The sequence below is a fragment of the Phascolarctos cinereus genome, unplaced genomic scaffold (genome assembly GCF_003287225.1).
Source record: "Phascolarctos cinereus isolate Bilbo 61053 unplaced genomic scaffold, phaCin_HiC Scaffold_2;HRSCAF=192, whole genome shotgun sequence".
Classification (NCBI taxonomy): Eukaryota; Metazoa; Chordata; class Mammalia; order Diprotodontia; family Phascolarctidae; genus Phascolarctos; species Phascolarctos cinereus.
In genome coordinates, this window is record NW_027555625.1 from 297,114,772 (window position 1) to 297,139,622 (window position 24,851).

Below are 24,851 nucleotides of genomic sequence, written 5' to 3' on the forward strand. Positions count from 1 at the left end.
GAAAATAGTAATAAATCCACCCTCCATTTTATTTATTCAATCCACACTAAACTCATAAAATATTAGAGTCGGAAGAGACCTTAGAACAGACTTGGAGTCAAGAAGTGCCCACAGATACAAGTGGAATGTGACTTGGCCAAGGTCATATAGTTAGTGGGTGTCAGAGCAGGGAGTCAAACCCTGGCCTCCTTACAAGGATTCCCTCTGGGGCAGCTAGGTGGTGCAGTGGATAGAGTATCGGCCCTGAAGTCAGGAGGACCTGAGTTCAAATCCGGCCTCAGACCAAACACTTGACACATACTAGCTGTGTGACCTTGGGCAAGTCAACCCCGATTGCCTCACTAAAACAAAAACAAAAACAAAAAAACAAGGATTCCCTCCATCATCTTAGACTGCCCCAGCAAGCTGCAGTTCCTTTCTGATCATCCCATCTCTATTGGTGTTGCTCTTTAATCTCTCAGCCTCCAAATCTTAGTCATCTTTGACTTTATCCTATCACTGGATTTTGTTGTTTCTTCATTTGAAATGTCTCCCAGGTTTGGCCCTCCCTCTCTATTTCCACTGATACTTTTCTAATCTTGGAGATCCTCATCATCTCAAGCTAGGACTATATAATAGCCTTCTAGAGCTAGACTCATCCTTCTATTCATTAACCCACAATATCTCCTTATGCTCACTCTTGTCCATGTGCCATTTGGTCATAGTGTTTTTTAGGCAGCCACTTAGTCTCTATCTCAGTTTCCTCATCTGTAAAATGGCAATAATATGTACCTTCTAAGGTTATTGTGAGGATAAAATGAGGTATTTGTGAAAGCACTTTGCAAACCTTAAACCCCTAAATAAATGCTAGCTATTATTATTTCTGAATTTCTAGATGGTACAAAATATTCACATAGGGTCTCTCATGCCAAACTGGTCTTTCTACAGTAGCAGGTTACAAGCAAACCCAAGGCTTTCTCCCACCATATGACACCAACCCTGTCTTAGCATGTCTTTCCCATCTCTTCTCATCAAACCTTCTATGTATTTAAAGACTTAGTTCAGGGGTAGCTAGGTGGTGAAGTGGATAGAGCACTGGTCCTGGATTCATGAGGACCCGAGTTCAAATCTGACCTCAGGCATATGACACTTACTAGCTGTGTGACCCTGGGCAAGTCACTTAACCCCACTGCCTAGCCAAAAAAAACCCCAACAACTTAGTTCAAGTTATATCTCCTTGAGCAAGCCCTCCCTAGCTGTAGGAGCCTTCTGTCCATACTTTCTTCCTTCTCTGAAGTTCTATTGCACTCAGGAAAAGAAGTTGTGAGTTATTGTTACACTGATTTAGCAGTCACCAGATGTGAGCTACTTTGTACTTTAATAATATGAATATCTTAGCTCTCCAAACAGACTATAAGCTTCTTGAAGGTAAGAGCTACTTTATAATTTCTTCTGTTCTAGTTCCTAGAACTTAGGTGCTCAATGGCTAGCATATAATGATGATCCTAAGGAATTGTATACTTAGGGAAAATGTTAAAAGAGAGGAGAGAGAGAGAGAGAGAGAGAGAGAGAGAGAGAGAGAGAGAGAGAGAGAGAGAGAGAGAGAGAGAGAGAGAGAGAGGAGAAAGGACCAGCAGCACGGCCTGTTGAAGCTCCACTGCCAGGCTTGGGGTAACAGCACATTAGTTTAAATCCCAGCTCTGCCACTCATTCCATGTGTAGCCAGGGGTCCAAGTAAGCTCACCCTCTCTGGACCCATCTCCTCAACTGTAAAATGATAACTTTGGACTAGGTGACCTCCAAGGTCTCTTCTGGAGCTGCAGTCCTGCCCCTTTTTACTGGGCATAACTAGGAAGTCACTCCTGAGTCTGGGAAGTGAGGAGTTGGATTTCATTATCTCTAAGGCCCTTCTCAGCTTTGAAATTCTATGTTCTAATGAGAAGCATTATAGGGGGAGGACAAACACCCATGGATTTGGGGTTGGGAGACCCAAGAGGGACCATCCTCTTCCTGCCACACAAGCTTTATGATCACAGGCAGTTAGTGAGTTACAATCCCACTGAGTCAGTTTTCTCATTTGTAAAATGGAGATAGCAACACTTAAGACTACCTACCTCACCAGGCTGTTGTCAGGAAACCCAAGCCCTTTGTAAACCTCAAAGCACTATATAAAAATGAGAAACTCTTAAGATTTCTTCAAATTTTACTATTTCGTGTTCTAACAATCCATTCATTCCCTGGTAGAACGCAAACTTTTTGAAGGCATCGACTAGTTATGTCTTGACTCAGCACAACACCTTGTACATTGGAAGTACCTAATATTTGTGAACTGAATTATCAAGAGGTCCAATTCACCTCTCACTTTTTCCTTCCTACCTAATAATAATGATGATAATGAAAATGAGGGCATTTACCTTGTTCGTTACTGTACACAAAGCTCTTTACAGTCACTATCTCATTTGATTCTCACAATAAATCTATGAGGAAGGCAGTATAGGTATCATTTTCTAGATGAAGAAACAGGCATAGAGAGGTTAAAAAATGTGCCTGGAACCACATCACCAAAAACCAGCAGGCAAGATTCAAATCCTGTTTGTTTTTTTTTTTAACTCTAGGTGCCATGCACTTAAAAAAAATACACCACTATTGCCCCATTTAACGCTTTTTTTTTTTTTAGCTGAGGTCCCTTCCCCTAGGATATTCCATGTTTGTGGCTTCCTTCTAGCTTAGCAGTTTCTCTTCTAAGGCTCTTCCCCCTCTGACATTCTACTGTTGTTACCATCTCTCATGAGATGGCAATTGCCTTTGCGTGACATACTCTTTCCCAAATGGGGAGGGGTTCCTTAATCTGGAGGGCTGGAGGCAGTGATGTCCCAGACTATGATGTCTAGACCATAAACTCAAAGGTCATATGTACAGAAAGAAAAGAGCTTTGATGATGAAACCTGAACTGAAGTTTTCTTAAAATCAACCCAGTGCCCCCTGTCCTACATGAGCAAATGCCCTGCAGCCTCCTTACCATACTGGTTTGGAGTGGCATCTTGTAAGCAGGTGAGCAGTCAGGACAGGATTGAAATTACCAGGAACTGCAGGTAGTATGATCGTCTCCTCCAAACTTAAGAGCGAGACGCCACTCACATACACACACAGACGTGGGCTCCAGGGCAAAGGAGAGAGAAGAAAAGACCTCAGCATTCTTTTGCCTCCTTTCAGTTTAAACATTCATTTCATTTTCCTGGAAAACTGGAGGTTTTCTCCCCTTCAAGAACCATCCTGAGGGTATGGAGAGGCAATTACAAGAAGATAGATACATTTTCCCCCCTCACCTCCTGAATCCTCCTTGTCCATAAGTAGATTAGATTGCTAAAATGCACAGAGGGGCAGAGGACAAACTACACCCCACAAGGCAGAAAGGTGAGGGACTTTGGATACTTCTGTTTAGAATTTGGATCATCAGCATTCTCCTCCTGGTGGTAAGAAAGTTCGATCATTTAGAATGCAGGTGTTACTCAAGGGTCAACTGAAGGCTGGTGCTCTCTCTCTCTCTCTCTCTCTCTCCACACACACACACACACACACACACACATACACGTGTGTGTGTGTGTGTGTATATATATGCATGTATATATATATATATATATATATATATATATATATATATATACATATATATGCATTTAGAATAAGAATCATTGTCTTAGAGCTGAAGTACAATTTAGAACACTATAACGTTAGGACTGGAATGGACCACAGAGATCACCAGGGAATCCTAGAATCCTAGAAAGTAGCAATTAACTTGCTCAAGATCACACAGATGACTGGAATAAAGCCAGGGCTGGGGTCATAGGATCATGGATTTAGAGCTGGAATTGACCTTAGAGGTCATGTAGTCTAACACTTAATTTACAAAGAGGTTAAATGATTTGCCCAAAGTCACGCAGGTAAGTAATTGATTAAAATTAGATTTGAACCTAGGTCCTTTGAATCCAAAGGATTCTGGGGCAATGAGGTGGTGTGGCGGAGAGAGTGCTGGGCCTGGATTCAGGAAGACATATCCTCCTGAGTTCAAATCTGACCTCAGACACTTACTAGCTGTTGTGACCCTAGGCAAATCACTTCACCCTGTTTCTCTCAGTTTCTTCATTTGTAAAACGAGCTGGAGAAGGAAATGGCAAACCACTCCGGTACCTTGGCCAAGAAAACCTCATATGGAGTCGTGAAGAGTCAGATGACAACAACAAATAACAACAAAACAACCTTTGCACCCAAAGCCAGGGCTCTTCCCGCTGTAACATGCTGCCTTTTACTAGAACCCAAGTTTTCTGATTCCTCAGTCCAGCACCATCCCACTATAGTGGGATCCCTCTACACTGGGGGCAAAGTCTAGGGTTTCTCCCCATTTAGAGTTGGAACTTGAATTGAAGCTGAAGTCAGTGGACTCGATCCTCTGGGGATTCTGGGCCAGGAGCAAACAGGGAAGCAGGGAGGGCTGGTGAGAAGTGGTTAAAACAAATTTTTATTTAACAAATTATATTAAGAATACAGATTAATAATCACACAGTGAAACTTCCCTTTATAAAATACAGGAGTCACCTAAAATAAATACAAAAAGTAATAACATAATGAGATCAATGCACAGTTAGTCCGATTCTGATAGCCCAGAAATGCACAGCATCTTGACCCTGCCTGGCGACATCATGAAGGACTTCTTTCTTCACAGGGGTGTGAGAACACAATCTTCCACTTAGATGTTCCTCTCTCAGCACGTAAGATAGAGAGTAAGAAGCTGAACAGGGTTAATCTGTTATTCCCTGGTTGGCTTTTTGAGCCACCAGAATTCAGGAACACTTCTGCTCAAGCCTTCAGGGAGATTTGCCCTACAGGCCAATGGATCCTTTGTAAAGGCCCAGTGGTAGCAAATGTGGTTTGACGTGCTCATTGCTCCCATCAGGTATCATTTTTGAGAACTTTTGAGTCCAACGTTCTCCAGGAACTACACACCTAGGTGGAAAGCTAGCAACAGGTCATCAATCACTCAAAGAGTGAGTTTGATCCATCCCCCTCATCTCAGAAGCATAGGGTACAAATGCTGGAAGGGACTTCAGAGGTCATTGGGTCATAGGATGATGGTGTTGGAAGGAATCTAACTTAACTCTTTTATTTTACGCAGGAAGAAACTGAGCTGTCCCTGCCCCCTTCCCCAAAGGGGAAGTAACCTGTGCATACTACACAGCAGTAGCAGCAGCAGCAGCAGCGCCAGGATTCAAACCCACACTACCTGACTCCACGCCTTGCTCCCTTTCCACTCCATAACTCATCTCATTTTACTGGTGAAGGAACTGAGGACCAAAGAGAACTGACTTGCCAAGGTCACCCAGGGAGTTAGCAGCAGAGTCAGAAAAACCAAGGGCTTCTGACCCCAGGTCCAGTGTTCTTTCCACTGTATACCACCCTGATTCTTATAATGGGAGGAAAATTTTGGTTTAAGGGATAGTCTGCAACTGAGCTAGGGGGTAGGGGTAAAGCAGCACAATTCTCATCTCCACAGGCTTAATGGAAAGACTGACTCTTCTGCAGAACTTAGAGAAGGAAGGAAGGAAGTAGCTGAAGGAAGGTAATAACATAGTAGAGGAACATGTAGTTTGGGTTGTACCATGGGATGATGAATGGTAAGATGAGGTGGGAGACTGGGAAAGGAATGGAAATGAGTACCTGTAGGGCCTAGAGAGACCCAAGATAACGGACCCTTCACATCTTCAAGAAAATTTCTAATTCTCCTCTCCCAAGCCAACTGTAAGGGCATTGCCTCACTGTGGGGTGGACACTGGACAAAGCTATTCCAGAGAAGCAGCAGCTCTGGCAGCCATTCTGGAAAGATCTAGATGGGTCCATTGTTCAAAGAGCCAACCTTAGGGATAAGAGGAGGTAGGTGGTCACCAAGAGATTGTTTTCTAGTGAACATTTTTTTGGCCATGGCAATCACCTCACAGGGCCTTAGTCTCCTCCTCTATAAAATGATGGAGTTGAAAAAGATGATCTCCAAGTTCACTTCTAGTTATAAATCCTATGATACTATGCAAACAGGAGAAATCTTTTGACTTGCAAGTGTCTCTATTCCAGATCCCTATGTCATCATCTTCACCACAAATTCAGTGGTCCAGGTAAGAAGTCTGTACCTACACTGTACAGAGAAACTAGGTGACGTTACAAAGGGTATTTAAAGACTCACAATGTCTTGCTGAGCACTGGCTCATCTGTCCTCCCAACTCTCTCTCCTACTCTAAGTGGGGAAAAAGAAGACAGAATTAGGAATCGTTTAAAAGGATTTATCACACATACACACACACATACACACACTCTAAAACACGCCCACACCAATATGTTCTGCCTACTGGCATCACACAGTTATCCTAACCTGGCTTTTTTTTTTTAAACAAATTTCACAGTCAATGTGCTACAGAAGCTAATTCCTTATTGTTAATCTCAAAAATGTCACTACTGTTAACACACAGGTTAACTCAAGTTCAACATCTTGAACAATCCGGCTCCACACTAAATACTAAAAACATTAGTTAACAACACCGTCATCTGGAAACCCTTGAGGCTGTTGTTTGGCGTGGGGAAGGTCAGGAAGGGAGCTCATCTGAAGGTGTGTTCAGTGGTCAAGGGGTCCTTGATCTCTAAAAGCTTTTCTGAGGTGAAAGGCTTGAAAGCCTGAGGAAAGCCTAATAGGATTTAGACCTGGAAGCAATTTGAGATTATCTAGTCCAACCCCTATCATTTTGTGGAAGAGGAAAACTAGGAAAGTGATTTACTTGTCCAAGGTCACACAGCTAATAAGGAGACAGAATTCGAACCCAGGTCCTCTTGACTCCAAACACTATACTCCTTTCTCCACACCATGCTCATCTTTCCCAGGGGATAAATGTCCATGTCCAGTGTTCTACCTTGAGCCTCAGTCTCCCCGATCCTGAAGGAGGCCATACTATCACATGCAAAGCCAGACTCATTCTCAAGGGGGAAGCTTTTGCTTTAAAAAATGGCCATCCTCATGAGTTCTCTTAGGTCTTCAGATTTGTAGGATTCAGAGTTGGAATAGACCTTAAAGATTAGATGGTCTCTAACCCTCCTTATTTTATAGATTGGGAAACTGAGGACCACAAGAGAGGAAGTGACTTGCCCACAGTCACATATCAGGCAGGACTCTGACCTGACCCCAGATCTCCTGACTCCCAGTCCCCAGAAGCCTTTCGATGAGAATGTAAGCACCCTGAGGGAAGGGAGATTTTTCCCTCTTTGCATCCTTAGTGCCTAGTACAGTGTACTGTACACCCCAGGCACTAAGAAAATGCTTTTTGAAGTGAACTGTGTTGCCTCTCTCTGGGTACCACAGGGCTCATCTGATTCCCCCAGAAACAATGACCTCATTTTATTCCTTTCATACTGAATAACGATGGCACAGCCCCTCTATTCTCTCATGGCTAGTATTCCTCCGAGACACTGTTGCTAGAAACTAGCACGAATCTTCTTCAGGTGCCATTAGATAAAACAGAGGACCTGGCCCTTGGAGATTTCCAAACCCTCTGAGTTGCACCTTTCTTCAAATATTCAACATGCCAAGTCTTAGGAAGGTCAAGGGCTTTTTGTCAGTTTTCTATGAAGGTGAAGAGGAGTAACCGCTTGCCTGCTCTAAGGGAAATAGGAAGGTTTTCAAGTAGAGGTCTTGAAGAAGAAGTCACACACTTTGTTTGTCCCTTCGCTTGTTAGGGACGCTGTAGAAGGGATCCCTTCTTCAGAAAGGCTCCTGGACTAGCAGACCTCTGCAGCCCCTCTGACATCTGAAATGCTATGGGGGTTGCACTAGCAGCCCTCTGCCGTCCCTTCCAGTACTAAACATCTATGAGTCTAGGAGTCTAAGTCAACAGGTGCTAAAAAGTATTACTTGGAAAAATAAAAGCTGGGAGGTAAAAATGGCAAACTGAGGCACAAGTCTGGACTTGTCTTGAGACCAGTCACAGACCTAGAGAAAGGAGGGAAAAAATAAAGGCTGACACTCAGATCCAGAGGCAGCTAATAGCCTTACGATGAAAATGAAACTCAGTAGGCTTGACCACAGTGATATCCATGCTTTACTGACCTCATTGGTTCTTGGTTATCACCTGCTAGGTTTCCTAATATCTGGCTGATTCTGTGGTGGGGATAAAACAAAAATGAGAAATTAGGTTGATCTTCAACCTCCACAGAATTGGCTGAGAGCTTGGGACGGGGGGAGGGCTGTCTCATGGTCATCAATCCAAATATCACTCAGGGGTGATAAGACCCTAGAAGGTTCATATGGCCCCTCTCCATTTTTTTTTCTTTCCTTTTTTTTTTTTAAACAAGAGCAAACAGATTAAAATGAATACAAGAAGCTACCTTCATGGTGCAGTGAGAGGAAGGACAGTATGGCAGAAATAACACTGGATTTGGAACCAGAGGACCTGAGTTTGAATTCTCTCTCTGCTACCAAGTACCTGTGTAACCTTAGGCAATTTTCTTTCCCACTCTGGGCCTCAAGCTTCCTATCCTCCACTGTTAGGGCTGAATGGAACCTTGGGTCATCTAGTCTAACCCCTTCTTCACATTATGGACGGAAGGAGCAAACCTTAGGCCAAATTTAAAACTTATGAGGGCAACGTGAAAGTGTGTGGAAGGGAAGACGGGGGGGGGGGGGAGAGAACCAGCCTCCCTGGATTTGCCTTGGTGACAGCAGAAGAGTTTATGCACTGACTGTATGCACGCAAGGTATTTTTCAAAGCACCCAGCTGGCAGCCGTATCCTACAGCGGGGCACAGGTCTTAACAGTGTTGCTCAGTTTTGCCCTGTCATACCAGAGCTGTCATACCCAAACCACACAGGATAAAACTGAGTTAATATCAGCCTCCAAATCAGATCTGGGGTTTGATGCTGATGTTAACTTTTGTGCTTTTGTGAAAGTTGTTCTATTTTTCCCATGGCTTATTTGTCTATAAAATGCTAAGGGACATTTGCCCAGATGACAGGATCAAAGCTGGAAGGGAATTTAGGGATCTTGTGCACCCCTTAATTTAGCAGATGGGGAACCCTAGGCCCAGAAAGGGGGAAGTGCCTTGCTTAGGGTCACACAGAGGTGGGTTCTCCTGACACAATCTCATCCTCTCTTCAATATACTCTGCTGTGTTACATATGACATACCTGACCTGCCTCTGTCCTCTCTAGGGCACCATCAAGCACCCTCTCAAACACACCCTCTCCAGTATCTGGTGACACCCAAGTTCTAAAAAATTCACACTCTAGTGAACTAGGGGAAAAAAACGAACAAAAAACCCACAACACTCCACAGCAAACAAATACAGACATAGCTGTGCAAAAACAAGTTTGTGCATCAGAGCAAGCCAGGAGCTATGGCAACACCAGTTATTAGGGCAAATACATCTTCAATGGGATGGGACCACTAGGACTATAAAAAAAAAGCCCAAACTTCCACTCAAAACCTATTTAGTGGGAAGTTACAGTTCATGGCCAGAGTTTGTGACATGGCCGTGACTTAGAAAAGCAGCACAGGTCAAATGGACTGTTCGAAATGACTTGTCACATGAAGAAGCATCATCCAGACATGCACCTGGCTTTGGAAAGCAAGTGAATCCCCATGCAGAGGCCCCATGTCGTTGGGGGGTCAGGCAGGGGTGTATACTCTGGCCAAGAGGCCTCCAAGAAGGTGCTTGGCTGAAGGGGTGGGAGGAAAATGGGATATTTTCCTCTTTCCATTTCAGCATCCAACCAGGTGAGTTGAGAGTGGACAAAGGCTCCTTTGTGGCCAGTGAGGTACTACAAATGGGGTGGGCAAGAAATGGGCAAGTGGCTCCATGTGTAACCCGCAGCCCAACAACTTCAGGACCATACTTGGGCTCTTCTCTAGAATATCATCCACCTTTGCTTGGGGGTGGAAGTTGTCTTTTCTCAAGAAATGAACAAGTCCAGTCCAGGGATCTGGGGTAACTGATGTTTCCAGAGAATTGTCCAATGGGAAGCCTCAGAAATCAGTTCTGGATGCATGTTCCCAAAGTTACCCAGTCCAGCATCTTAGTCGCACTCTGGTGGAAAGAGATACTTCCTTGAGCTTGATCCCTATTATAGCCAAAGGTGATTTTTTCCAACAGGCTGCTTGAGGCCAAGTCACCAAAGGACCTGGGTTGATAGGCCAGCAAGCACCAGAGGTGCTGATGCAGGCTAAATCCACCCCCTGAAAAAAAGTCAATTGAGGACAATTAAATTTGTTAGTGGTACGCTCTCAGGTTAAGCGCACTGGGTGGAATATTCCAGAGCCAACATTAGTTAAAACCAGTCACTAGTCAGGGGATACCTTCAGTGTATGACCAGTTTAACCATGTGACTATTGGACTCCAGAGGGACTTCCCAGGGGCAGGTTATGTTGTATTACACAGATCCCCCCCTCCCCACTTTTTTTTAAGGGGCCATTGATCGCTATTGGCAAATGATTAAAGAAAAAAAAATTCCCAGGATGACTTTGGGATAAGGGTGGGGAGGCCTTAGATAAACAGATGAAAAATAATTTTACAATTTAAAATTCCAGAAACCATCATGTACAAACAATTGTGCCTCACCCCCCTCAATGTTAAAGTGGGTGAAGAAGAAAGGTGGATTTTTTTCTTTTCTTTTCTTTTCTCTTTTAAAAGAAGGGTCCTCCAAGGTCTATGGAAGGGTTTGGAGAAATGTCTCCAGGAACACTCCTCAGCTTTGAGATGGGGCTGCCTTCCCCTTTCAGTAGTATCTGTGTGTGCGCGTGCGTGTGTGTGTGTGTGTGTGTGTGTGTGTGTGTGTGTGTGTGTGTGTGCCGGGCAGCTCTTCTCCACTGCCTCCTGCCCCTCCTTCCCTTCTGGTCCTCAGGACTGCGGTATCTGCTGACATCTAGTGGGGCTGGGTGGGAGTCTGGCGGCAGCACTCTGCTCCGTCCGGAAGCTGTAGTCGTACTGAAGAGAAGAGAAAGAATTCAGAGGGATGTCTGTCCATTGAATAATGAAAAAGCAGACTTAAAAAAAAAAATCCCCCCACCTCTTCCCCACCAAAAGCCCAGCCAGAATGACTGGGACACATAAATGAAGGTGGAATGGAAAGTGTGATGAAGCCCTCAGATCTGAGGTCAAGTGCTGGCTCTGCTACTAAATTATCTGGGTGCCTTTGGTCCAGTCATTTCCCTTCTCTTGGTCTCAGTCTCTTCCTCTGCAAAACCGAGTTTGGCAGGAACAAAGCACGTACAAGGACAACAACGAGAAGGGAAACAACACCAGCAACAACACAACTAAAACCCGCACTGAATGCCCTGTGAGTATTCACACAGGAACAGATCAACCAGCCTGGTTTCTGGCCCGTGGTGCCCGTGGTCATCACCCGCAGCAGTGGGTCCTGCAGAGAGGAGGCTCTTGGCATCCTGCTCATGATTCATGCCAGTCCAAAACCAAACGCCATGAACCAGCTATCAAGCCAGTTTAGCCCACGTGGCAGTGTGCCACGAGGAGACAACCCCCTGCCAGCACCAACCCTGAGACCCTGGTAGAGGCAGTCTGGAACCTTGGTCCCAAAGGACCCTGGAAGGGCAGTGAATGTCCCCTTCCCACCGATAGCGGGCCTTCAGCCCTGTAGACATGATCCAGGGAAGCAATCCCTGACACATTCTCTCTACAGGTGCTGTACCCCACATCACAACTGCTGAAGACCTAGAGAAGCAAGTCTGTGTTACAAAGTCCTTGTCACTGTCAGATGGCTCAGTAGCAGAAACAGCAGGTTTGAGCAAGAGAAATGACGCTAAAGAAGATACATCACATCTTCCTCGCTGCGGCACCTAAGGACCAGTGGGCCCAGAATCCCCATCAGCCCTGACGCCAAAGCCTCTACTATTGGCTGTCTCTTCATAATGAAATGTAATCTCTTTGAGAGCAAAGACTACCTTGATTTTATGTCTGTCCCCCCGGCACTTAGCGTAGTGCCTGGCACAGAGTGAGCACTAAATGGTTTTTCATTAATGATTTATTTAATGATGGCCAAGTCTGGAGAAGAGATGAGGAAATGCATCTTCTTCCTTACTTTGTAGAAGTGGGTGGAACACTGGCATATATAATCTGACTTGGTTGGTGTATTTGTTAGTTTTGCTAAACTATGTTTCTTTTCCTCTTTTAAAATTCTTTGTCTTAGAGGATCAGCCTCTGGTTGGAGAAGAGGGATATATTCAGAAATGAAGTTGATAAAAAACCAAAGAGTCAGATGGAAAATCTTCAAATGAGGGGCTTGGACTAGCAGTGACAAGCTGTTCTCTAGGTCTACCATCCTATGTTTTAACATTGGGTGCTCTATGTTCTAACGTACTATGTTCTAATGTCCCTTCAAATTCTAAGTCTATGCTCTACCCTGCTATGTTCTAAAGTCCGTTCCAGTTCCAGTATTCTGAGGCTTATTTAAAACCTCATGTTTTATGATGCACTGAAGAAGATAAGAAGGTCAACTCCAAATGGGAAAATGGCCCTTTCACACCCAGGCGTCTGATGATGGTTGCTGAGAGAAACTTCAGGATAAATGAGACTGAAATGAGACACTAGTTGCAAGAAGGCCTGGTCTACAGGCTTAAGCTTCCTAAGAGCTGAAGGGGAAATCAGAAGATAACTCATTACTCATTAAAAGAAAGGGAAGAAAGAGGGCCTTTACATTTTTTCTTAAAATAAAAATGAGACCGCCTCATCCCTGAAGAAGCCATACTGCTAAAGGTCAGGGCTTATGGTTTCAGGAAGATACCAGTGTCCTGCTGATAACAGAATATTTTCTAAGTGTCTGTAGATCTTCTCTACAGATTTTTCAGGGTAAAACGGGGAGAGGGTAGTTAGACTGGAAGGTTTTCCCCAGCCTTGTCTGATACTCCATAATTTCCTTTTAGGGGCAGACACAGACACCAAACAAAGGAGGAAGGTCTAAGGTCTTATGTCCTGCTTCTTCACATTCCCCTTCGGGCTTTATTTTCTCTATTTTAGGGTACAGGTACTGAATGTGATTTCACCCATGTAGGGAACTCCTGGGTAAGGAAACTCCTAATGTAGCTCAACACTTTCTCTGTAGCTTCTGGGAGAAGAGAATTTCCTTGAGCACTGGGAATGATCTGCCCAGCACTACAAGCTAGCATCTATCAAAGGTAGTTCTTGACTGCAGGTCATCCTGGCTTCGAAAATGGGTCTCTTTTCCCTAGTGTGCCATGTCCATCTCTTTTTTTTTTTGAGAGATAAACTCTATTCATTCATTCATTCATTTATTCATTTATGCAAGGGGTTAAGTGACTTGCTCAGGGTCACACAGCTAGTGAGTATCATGTATCTTCCAACTCCAGGGCTCGTGCTCTGTCCACTGTGCCACTTAGCTGCCCCTGCCATGTCCATCTTTAAGGTAAGGAGCTGGTTTCGGAGTGTGGGGTGAGCAGCAGGGTACAGTGGACAGAATGCTAGCACTGGGAGGCAGGGAGACCTGTGCTCAAATCATGCCTTTGATATGGAGTATAACCATGGGCAAGTCATTTGACCAGCCTCTCCATGTTCCCAGGCACTCTCTCAGATTATTAGTTTCTTATGCCTATCAGTAGATCTGCTTTGGATAGAGAGAGTTTCAATACCAAGAGATCTGTACAAGGACTGAATCACAAATCTGGACAAAAAAATAGTGAGGGCGCTGGACTAGATCTCTAATGCTCCTTTTCGGTCTCCTAGCTTATGTTAAAAGATCTCTTCTAGCTTAATAGGCTCATTTAAATCTAGATCTCAAAGGGACCTAGAGGTCATCTAGTTCAGTCACCTAATTTTACAAAACATAAGCAAACTGAGGCCCAGAAGGTGAAGGTCTTGCCCAGTCACACGTACTGGAAATAGCAGAACGAGGTCTTGAAGTCAGCTTTTCTAGACTCTACTCCTTGTTTTCTTTCTATCATGTTACGCGAAGCTTTGATATTTGATATTTAAGGTCCTTTCCAGCTTTGACATTCTACGGTGCAGAGTTCTCTGTTCTTTGTTTTAATATTTGCTGTCTTGGGGTCCCTTCTAGTTCCAATATTCTAGGAGGAGAGCTTTCTAGGCCCCTGGGCAGATTTCTTGCTATTTCTCTTTACTCTTGGCTGGAAGAGTGCAGGATTCAGTGTAAGCTAAAGTCTTTTGACTCTCTGTGCCCTTGCCCCTTTGCACTCTACTCTGGGGCAGTTCACCAGACTGGTCTTGGCTTTTTTCCCATTTCCCTTAAATGGCCACGGGGCTTCCTGAGGCATTTCCTGGGGATTCTGGGCCCAGGTCAGGGTTAATGGCTCTCAGCAGTGCCTGGGGCCACTGGCTTCTTCCAGCAGTTAGGAATCCCCTCCCTCCCCCCCCCCCATCCCTAGGCCCCAGGAACTGAAGAATCCTATAGCTTTAGAAGAATGTACAAGTTCAGGGTGACACCGCCATCTTGTGGCCTAACATGAAATGTGTCGCTTCTGCTGGTAAGCAGCACTGCCGCTCCAGACCTGAAAGAGCCATAAGTCTAGAAAGGGACTTTAGAAGTGTGGTCTAGGTTTTCTTAATCGTACTGTGAGGAAAGCCCTCAGTAAACACTCTACAAAGGTGAACCTTTATTATCATCTATGATATTAACACCAATACTCAATATGCTGTCAAAGAGTACTATAAAAATGAAGGAACTGGATTAGCTGATGCCTTCCAACTTTAAAAATTCTATTTTTCTGTAGTAGTAATAATAATTGAAATTTATAGAAGTTTGAAGAGCCTTGGTCTCAACACCCCTGGGAAGAAGCATGAGGGGTTCAGAGAACGCTGTCTTTGCGAGTAGGGCCACACACCAAATGTCATATGATTCTATGATACACCTGCAGCTATGAGGGCAAGATAGCAGAAAGAAAAGTTCAGGGTTAGCATGACCCAGAAAGAACAATGGCCTTAAGAGTCCAGAGATCTGAGTTAAAGTTCTGGCTCAGTCACTTACTAAACTGTGATTTCTGGCAAATCACTATCCCTTCTCTGGGCCTCAGTTTATTTATCTTCAAAAGGAGGATAGGCTTAGATCACCTCTAAGACTTCTTCCAGCTCTAACGATCTGAGTCTAGAAGAAAAAGCATTACCTTTATATGCAGAAAAAGAGAGGCTAAAAGAATGGTGAATTTTGGATCAGTGGGCCTGGGTTTGAGTCATAGCCAGCTGTGGGACCATGGGCAAATCAGTTCCCTTCTCCACATCTTTGTTTCCTCATCTTTAAAATGGGGATGAAAATGTCTGCCCTATTTACTTTGCCAGACTATTGGGAGGAAAGCACTTTGTAAACCTTTAACCACTAAAGAAGTGGAAATCATTATTATTAAAATGTGGAAAGTAATACCTGTACTCCCTGTTCCAAAGTGTTACTGTGTGGATTAAATGAGATCACAGAAATAATAATAAACAGTAATAATAGCTAACCTTCACAAAGCACTTTAAGATTTTTAAAATACTTTATACATATTACTTTATTCATAATTTGTAAACTTTAAGGTGCTAACTATACCAAGGTTTCTTAATCTTTTTTTTGTGCGTCATGGCCCTCTTTGACAGTCTGGTAAAGCCTAGAGTGCATCAAACAAATTATGATAGATTCCAAAGGAAACCAATTATAATAATATTATAAAATATTATAAAAATATTATAAAAATATTTTTAAAAAACTGTTTCACCCAGGTTAAGAACTCCTCCCGCACTATACCCATGTGAGCTGCTGCTCCCAACAGGGTCCCCAAAACAACACGTGAAGGCAAGTATTTGAAATGCGGATAAGTTTTAAAGCTGAGGCTCCTCTCATCAGGCTGAAGACAGGCCAGGGCCTCCAACAACAGGAATGCCCTAGGTATTTCTCCTCCTCTTGACCTTGCCACAGGGCACTGAGTTTCAGAGATGATACACAGCCAACCTCTCTCTCATACTAGTCACTGTTTTTGGATCTAACCTATAGGACATATATAAATACAGGAGGTAATCAGGGGCCAACAAGCCATAGAATCCCAAATTTGTCAGCAAACAAGCTGATATACTGAGGCTGGTATGTGAGTAATACTAATAATTAAGATTCATATGCAATTTTAAGATTTATAAAGTGTTCTCACATGTATTATCTCATTTGGGTAGTGACCCCTGAACCAAGGCTCCAGAAAAGAAACTATGGGAACCAGGCAGCAAATAGAAAAGTCCATGCTTAAAAAAAAGAAAGGATGGCATTGTCAGGATGGTCTGTCTCTGTTCTGTCCAGCCAATGTGGAGGCATCATAGTGATAATGATGTGCTATGATATCTGTGACTTCTGCAGCATGGCTGTTCCCTCAAAGCAGTGAAGTTCATAACCCCTAAACCTTAGCAACCAAAGACTTGTGAGCTGCTACGCCTAAATAACAATTTTAAAAATCAAGCCCATTTCCTATTATCCAGGCCTTTGGAACTGAGCTGCCAGATCTTAGCCAGGCTAAACCTCAAACAACAGATACACAGATACGTTTAAGCCTGTCCAACATGGTAGGATCGTCAGGGGTGGGGAACCCACAGCCCTGAGGCCACCTGTGGCCTCTAGGTCCTCAAGTGCGGCCCTTTGACTGAATCCAAACTAAAGCTGCTCTTATGCTCATAGAAATTGTTATTCGTCAAGGGCAGGCAGGTGCTGCATCTTTTTAATTTCTGTATGCCCAGTGACAGGGTCTGCCATGAAGCAGGGGCTTCATCAACGAGGGGTTGACCTTAAATGTTTGCTGATTCATAATAGGAGCTGATATTTAAGAATATCCTCACAGATTAGAACTGGCTTTAGACACAGACTTTTACTTGGTCCTTACCAACCCTGGGTCACAGGGAGGGAGGAAACACAAATGCCTGGGGAAAGTTTGGGCGGGGGTGGGGAGGACAGGCTAACTGTCCATGTAGTGGCTGCTATGGAGAAGAGGGTCTGGATTTACTTGATTTGGTCCTAGATGAAAGACTTGGAGCCATGCGGGGTGGGGATGAGGAAAGATACAGAGAAACAGACAGCAAATCCACACCAGGAAGAACTTCCTCCTATTTTGACTTCTCTAGGAGTGGAAGGAGCTACCTGAGGATGGAATGGGAACTCCCTCACTGGGCAGGTTTTCAGGCCAGTAATTGGATAACTGCTTCTTAGTGAAGATGAAGAAGAAATTCTTTGTCAAGTTATAGGTTGGCTTAGATGGCCCCTCTGACGTCCTTTCTGGTACAGAGATTCTGTTAAGTATGCTTCCTCCCCATTTTGCAGAGAAGGAAACAGAGGTTCAGAATACGTAGGGACTAGAAGCCAGGTCTTCTGACTCCCAAGTCTAGTGTCTTTTCCACTGTACTGTTCATCCCTGAGAGCATTTGCGACATTTTCTTTTCATTGAAGTTGCAAACATTTATTGGGCACCTTTGTGTGTTCAGTTGTGTGTTGTGAGGTGATGTAGAGAATCACAGGATCACAGGAGGGCAGATATGAGGATGTAAAAGATAGGTGAAAAAATTGAGACCAAGGGAGGTTAAGTGAATTTCCCAGGATCACAAAAGTATGAAGTGGCAGAGCTTGGATTTGAACTCAGGTCTTCTGACTCCAAAGTGTTCTTCTAAGATGACATGTGCGACAGGATCTTTTGTCTTCAACAAATTCTCATGTGTGGGAGCAAATAATTAAAAAGGAAATAACCAACATTGTAAGCATAAATACTAAAGGGAGGCACAGGAATAGAGGGTTTAGAGCTACAAGGGACCTTTGAGATTATCTAGTTAACCCCCCCCCATTTTGCTCATGAAGAAAGAGTGATTTGCTCAGAGAAGGAGTGATTTTTCAAAAGTCACAAAGATAGTAAATGGTAGAGTCAGGATTTGAACTCAGGTTCTCTGACTCAAACATCAGAGCTCTTTTTTATAATATTCCACTGCCTTCAATGGTAAAGGGTTCAGAAAAGATTTCTTAGTTGGGGAATCAAAGGTGGTAGGAGTATGGCAGTAAGAACTGGGACTGGGCTTTCTAGGTGTGGAGAATGGAATATGAAAAGGAAGAATTAACAAGTCACAGAGAAGAAGCTTGTTTGAGGGGAGCCAAGTGCTGTCCCAGGGAGTACCACGGAGACACAAACTGTGGAGCAAGAGGCCCCAGCTGAGGAATGTGGAACTGATCTGTCTGGCAACAGTGAATTGCTGGAACTCTGAACGCATCACCCTGGTCTGATTAGCACAGGGCCCAGGCTGGAATCCTGGTGCTGCTATTTCCTGGTGGCGTGGCCTTGGGAAAATAATTTCTTATTTCTAGGCCTCCTCCTAATCTGTATAACATGGAGATTGGCCTAGATGATCTCTAAGGTCCTTTCCAGCTCCAATGCCTTGGATGTCTGGAGTTCTCCATGCCCCCCACCCCCATCCCTTCCTGGCTCTAAATCCACAATCCTGTGATTTTGTGAACTCACGACTTAAACTTAGTGGTTCGAATGACTGCCTAGCACAACTGCCTACAACACACAATACTGTGTTGTCCAGAATGACTGCCTAAAACATTCAAAGGTCCCTATTTCTGACCTCAACAGGCCCAAGTCCTTTGAGTTCCTAGAAACTGTCATAGAGTTCTAGATCACTAAAGCTGAAATAGACCTAGAAGTCATCTAGTCCATTTTACAGATGAAGGAGCAGGTCCAGAGACAGCCAGTAATTGTTCCAAGTCACACAGTGAGTTGGTGGTAGAGTCAGGCTTTGAGCCAAGGGCTGAAGCACACTCTTTCTACCACCCCATGAGGAGCTTGTGGACGGCTTCATGGACATGTCCTCTTTGTCTTCCCCTTCACATGGGTCCCTAGATTTGGAGAACAGCTCAAACACCTGTGGACTCATCTGCTGATGGACAGCCAGGGACGGCAGCTCACATTTCCATGGCACTTTAAGGCTGACGAAATGCTCACAATTCTGTGAGACAGGACTGTGGCTTAAAGATAGTAAGTGGTTTTGCTCAAGGACACACAACTAGAAAGTATCAGAGCTAGGACTGAAATCCAGGTATCAGGATTTTAAGTCCAATGCTCTTTTCACTTTACCATACTTTCTCTCTTCTCTTCTAACCCTTAGTTTTTCTTTAACTAACATGCCAAATGACATTTCGGCACAATCCCCCAGTGTTGTGGCCAGCCCTCCTCATAGACACACTGCGTTACCTTCCACAGATTGTCTGTTCCCAAATTCTTTGCCTAAGAGCAAAAGATCTGATTTTTGAAAGTCATCTTGCTCCCTGGAGAACAACGCTACGCACCTCTGAAAGTGGATCTTGGCCTGGATTTTTATTTACCCAAGAAATGAGGCCCTTGAATAAGGAGAGTTGCCTAATGTCCACGTAGCAAATCCTTTTTGAATTAAAAATGAAAAAGAATCCAATTAAAGTGAATTAGGCTTTGTCACTGGAGGTTGAACAGGGTCAGTACCGAGCTCCCTCTCCTGGACACAAGCTGCACTGACAGGAGAAAGAGGCTCAGGCTTGCCTCAGGAGGGCATATGCTTCCTGACCAAACCTCCCCATTTTTAAAATTGTTTCCAAACAGATCCTCACCAGAAGACTCTTTGAAATATTGTCTAAATCATTTCCTCATCCCCAAACCTCTGGTGGTTCTAATGCCTCCCAGATAAAACGCAAACTCCTATCTGCCGGCCTTCTCTCCCATTAACTCCTCTTCATGCTCACTGCTCCTGACAAACTGGCCTAGAAGCTGTTCCCTGATCTCATCTCACCTCCCCCAGCCTCTGTGCAGTCCCGAAGGCCGTTCCTCATTGCTGAAGCAGGGAAGGGAATGCAGGATTTGCAGTTGGTGGACCAGAAGCTGAACCCTGCCTTTGCTACTTATTATAAGTATCAGCAAACTACTTCTTCTTGGGCCTCAGTTTCTTTATCTGTAAAATAGAGGGGTTGGTCTAGATGACTTCTCTCTTTCCTTCTAGTTCTAAATCTATGGCCCTCTGATTTTTCCTCCTCTCTGCCTGCTGGAATCTCACTCTTCCATCAAGGACCAGCTCAGGGACTGCCTACTCATGCAGGTTTGTATTCTTGGCTAAATTTTATTTCTCCTTACTTACAGAGAAATACTTACTTCTCTTTACTTATCTTCCTTACTTCTCTCCTCTTTATTTTTATCCTATTCACCCCTGACTCATATGTATCTGCTGCGTCCTATCATCCCATACGGTTCTGGAAGGCAAGCATGAGGTTACCTGTCATCTTTGTATCCCCAACGCCTAGCACAGGGCCTGAAACACAGTAGATATTTAATAAATGTTTACTGAATTCAATGTGCTGAATGGAAAAATATAGTGTTTTTGGTTAGGTGAGTTTTTAAAAAACATCGCCACCATAAAAATAAAAAAAAAAAAAAAAAAGCAACAAATCACTTAATGCTGTGAAGGAAGTCAGAGGCTACAACCTTGTGGGTTTCAAAAGGTTAGGTGGATAAGCCACTTGGGAGTCAAATCTGTATTGGGCTTTGCAGCCAGGTGAATGCTGATGCTCTGAGGAATGCATAACCTTTGGGCCCTGTCGCAGCAGGATGAGGAGTCATCCAGCAGTGATGCTATATATGGATGTGAACGTGAACCTAGGAAGACCAGTTCTATGTAGAAACTGTATTAAGTCTGAGCTAACTCTCCTCAGAGACTGAGTTTGGTATAGAAGAGAATGTGGCTCCAGGTTTTAGGGGTAAATTTTTGTCCTTCTGTTGTGGCTAAATCTTTGAAGTAAATATTCCTTTGTAAAAACTAATCAATGTTAAGTGGGCAAATCCAATGGCAGCTTAGTTAATGGCAGAATACTATGCTTGGGAAGATTAAAAACTGTAGAGAAGACATGGTCCTTAAGCTTACAGTCTCATAGAGTGATGATTCTAACAAAGGTAGCTTTAGCAAATTACAAAATATTTATAAAACACTTAGCACAGTGTCTGGAATATAGTCAATCAGCCATTTTTCATTCGTGTCTAAATCCTGTGACCCCATTTGGGGTTTTTTTCTTGGGAAAGATACTGGAGTGGTTTGCCATTTCCTTCTCTAGCTCATTTTACAGATGAAGAGGTTTAGGTGACTTGCCCTGGGTCACACAGCTAGTAAGTGTTTGAGGCTGGATTTGAACTCAAGAAGATGAGTCCTTATTCCAGGCCTGGCACTCTATCCACTGTGCCACGTAATTGGCTTCTGGCATGTAGTAAATGCTTAAAAATGCTTATTTCTTTCCACTTTCCTTCCCCCCCCCCATACTCTACAATATTATATATTAAGAGTATTGAAGAGATACAAAGTGCAATGTGAGATCTGAAGGGAGAAAAACCATTGTCAATAGGGGTGAGCCTACATATTTTGTGTCTTCTCATTTTTCAAGGTAAAGACAAATACACATATTGGAAAAGATAAGAAGCACAGAAGCATCAATCATAAGATTCATAGCACTTGAGATCATCTGGTTCAATTCTCTCATGTTACCAATGGGGAAAAGAAGGCCCAGAGAGGGTAAGCATCTTGCCCAGTCATACAGGGAGTTAGTGACCAAGCTGGGGCCTGGAACCCAGGTCTCCTGATCAACAACTTTTCCATCAACAAGTACTTACCAAGCACCTGCTATACTGGTAGGCCTATACCAAGAGCTATGGTGGACCCAGAAAAGAAAATATTATCTTTAACTTCAAGGAATTTACAGTGCCTCATGTACAGTAGGTACTTAATAAATGCAGACTGATTATCATCTGGTGAGGGAAACAAGATGGAAAATGAGGAATAGAAGACCCTGCAGCATTTAGTGCAAAGTAGAGCAGTCCAGATCACAGGCTGGCAGAGCTCACAGAAAGGAAGGATCAGTGAAGGCAAGGATACTCAGGATAGGTTTCATGGAAGAGGCAGCATTTCAGCTGGACCTACAAAGCTTAGTAGAATATGGATCAAAGAAGGAGAAAGGAAGATGAGCTGAGCAAAAGTACAATCCAACCCAAGAAGGATCCTAGCATTTTGAAGAAAGTAACTGCTTTTTTGTTCCCCAATGTTTTAGTATAATGGAAAGAGCATGGGATTTGGAGATAGGGAATCTGGGTTCAAAGTCTGGCTCTATCAGTAACTACCTTTTGTGTGCCAGACACCACGCTCAGCTCTGGAGATACAGAGACCAAACTGAAACAGTCCCTGTCCTCAAGGAGCTTATATTCTATAAAGGAGAACAACATATATATGAGAATAAGTCTCTACATAATAGATGTAGAGGTCATAAGATGTGAGGCAGTAGTGGTTAGGGGAATCAGGAGAGACTTCGTGTTGTAGAAGATGCTGCTTAAGCAGAGTTCTGAAGGAAACCAAGTATTCTAAGAGGCAGACAATGTAATCTAGGCATTGGGAGGGGGCAGCTAGTACAGAGGTACAAGAAGGTGGCTGGGGGTACAGTGGATAGAGTGCTGGTCCTAAAGTCAGGAAGATCTGAGCACAAATCTTGCATCAGATATATATTAACTGTGTGACTGAGCCAGTCACTTAATCTATGTCTGCCTCAGTTTCCTTGTTTGCAAAATGGGGATAATAATAGCACCTATCTCCCAGGGTTCTAGTGAGGATACAATCAGATCATATTTGTAAAGAATTTTGCAGACAAAGTGGTATATAAATGCTAGTTATTATTATTTTTTTAAGTTATGGGAGATGTGTTGTTACATGAGAAAGGCCACAGGAAAATGTTGGTTTGGCTGGATTGTAAAGTCCAGGAAAGGGAGTAAAATTGATTAAAGTCTCTCAGCCTTTTAAGGTCTCAATTTTCTCACCTGTAAAATGAGAAGGCTGGACTGGATGACCTCTGAGGTCCACTCCCGCTCTAAATCTATGATTGAATGTTTCTGTGGGATGGGGGAGGCACACCTGATGAGAGGGGAGTAAGTGAGGAACAGGACTGGGAGGAGAGAAGCCACATTATGCAGAGTCTTGAAATGTAGGCAGAGGAGTTAAGACTTGATGTAGTAGGAAACGGACTCAGGGAAGGTTTTGGAACATGGGAATAATGTGATGAAAACTATGCTTAAGGAAGATGACTCTGACAGTCGGTATGCAGGATTAGTCATAATACCACCATCTCTATCCCTTTGAACTCAGGCATTTGAGGGGCTCCAAGCACTTCACAGGCAATCTCTGGAATCCTATTTCTGTATTAAACCAACTGTGTTGACGAAATGCTTACCGCCCTGTCTGGCAGGAAGAGGACACTGCTACCACAGTGTGGCACAAAAACTCTTCTCCACCAAGAGCCTTTTCGGAAGTCTTATGGTGGCATATGGAGGTGACCTTGAGCTTCCTGAGGCCCTGATAGTGGAATGCAAGCCCTTATTGGGAGTGCAGGGATGGACTAGTTCTGTCATCTGAGGACAACCTAAGTCAAATGTGGATGGGCTCGTTCCCGAGGGGTGTGATACCATGGGAGCAATTATTTAGGCCACAGTAATTCACCATTGCTGTCTACTCATGCATGAAGGAACTGCTATCTACATCAGTGTGGGGAACACCACACCAAAGAGATGGAGTTTCCTTCAGAGTAGCACAGTGGCCAGACCTAAAACATCTCACTAAATTCAATTCAACTCCACATGCACTTAGCACATAGTAAGCCCTTAATAATATGCTTGCTTTTGTCTGTTATTTTATTTTTTCCTTTCTAAAAATATTTTATTTTCCCCCAATTCCTGCCATTTTTAAAGTGCTTACTTGCGACATAAGTCAAAAACATAACTGTTCCTGCCGTTGAGGAACTTGAGGTAGTGTTGGATATGATGTGTACACGCATAAGAATAATATCTTGCATCAAAGTGCTTTTGGAAAGTGTGAGTAAAGAAAGAATACTCAGTTGAGAAGGTCACAGAAAGTTTCACCAGAGAGGGCACCTGAACTGAGCCTCAAGGAAAGAGAAGGGTTGTATGAGGAGGGCAAAGATCCCAAGCCTGCAGAAGGAGCCCACAGTCCAGACTGGTTGGAACATAAAATATACAAAGGAAACTAATATGAAAAAAGGCTGGAAAGTTAGGTTCTAATTTAATCCAATCCAATAAATATTTGTTAAGCATTTATGTGGCAAGACACTAGGGTCACTTGCTACTGGGGATACAAAAATTTAAAAATGATAGCCACATCCCAAGTAATGTTTCTTTTTTTTTCTGATTGGCCCCAGGGGCCAAACCCTGAGTTCCTAACCTCATTTTTATCCCTTAACTTGTCATTCTTCCTCTTTCTGCATATCCAAATCTTGCAGTTTCTACACCTGAACAACATCCTGTGCATCTGACCCCTCTTTTTGACTCATACAATCATCATCCATCCCTCATTGCCCCTTGTCTGATGAGGGCACCAGCCTCCTAACTGCTCTCCCTGCCTTGAGGCTCTTGCCACCTCCATCCATCCCCTCCAAAGCAATTTTCCCCAAGCTCAGATCTGACCATTTCACTCCATGACTTAATAAGCTCCAGTAGTTCCCTGTTGCTTCTAGGATTAAAATATAAATTCCTCTGTTTGGTTTTCAAAGACGTACAGAATCTGGCCCCATCCTGTATTTCCAGCCTCAGGATACATGACTCTCCTTCCCACATTCTTAAATCTGGCCAACCTGGCCAGATTTCTCTTGGTTCCTTCCATAAAACGCCCCATCTCCTCTCTCCATACTTTGTACTCACCATCCTCCTTCCTTAGCTCAGCCTCAGAGAACCTCTCTCTTCCTTCATGTGCTCAAACATCACCTTCTACATGGAGCCTTTCTGGATCCTCCCAAATGCTAGTGACCTCCTTCCC

General features: G+C 43.7%; 1 protein-coding gene across 2 annotated transcripts in view; it reads right to left on the reverse strand.

Annotated features, from left to right (window-relative positions):
• Window positions 1–4,472: 4,472 nt before the first annotated feature.
• MVB12B (multivesicular body subunit 12B) overlaps window positions 4,473–24,851 on the reverse strand; it is a 290,946-nt gene continuing 270,567 nt past the window's right edge. The window contains exon 10 of one of the 2 annotated variants that reach the window (XM_020967630.2): window positions 4,473–10,988. In XM_020967630.2, the coding sequence (XP_020823289.1) occupies window positions 10,902–10,988 (87 nt within the window). In that variant the 3' untranslated portion in view covers window positions 4,473–10,901. The remainder of the gene's footprint in view (window positions 10,989–24,851) is intronic. The other variant, XM_078150121.1, reaches the window with a different exon arrangement.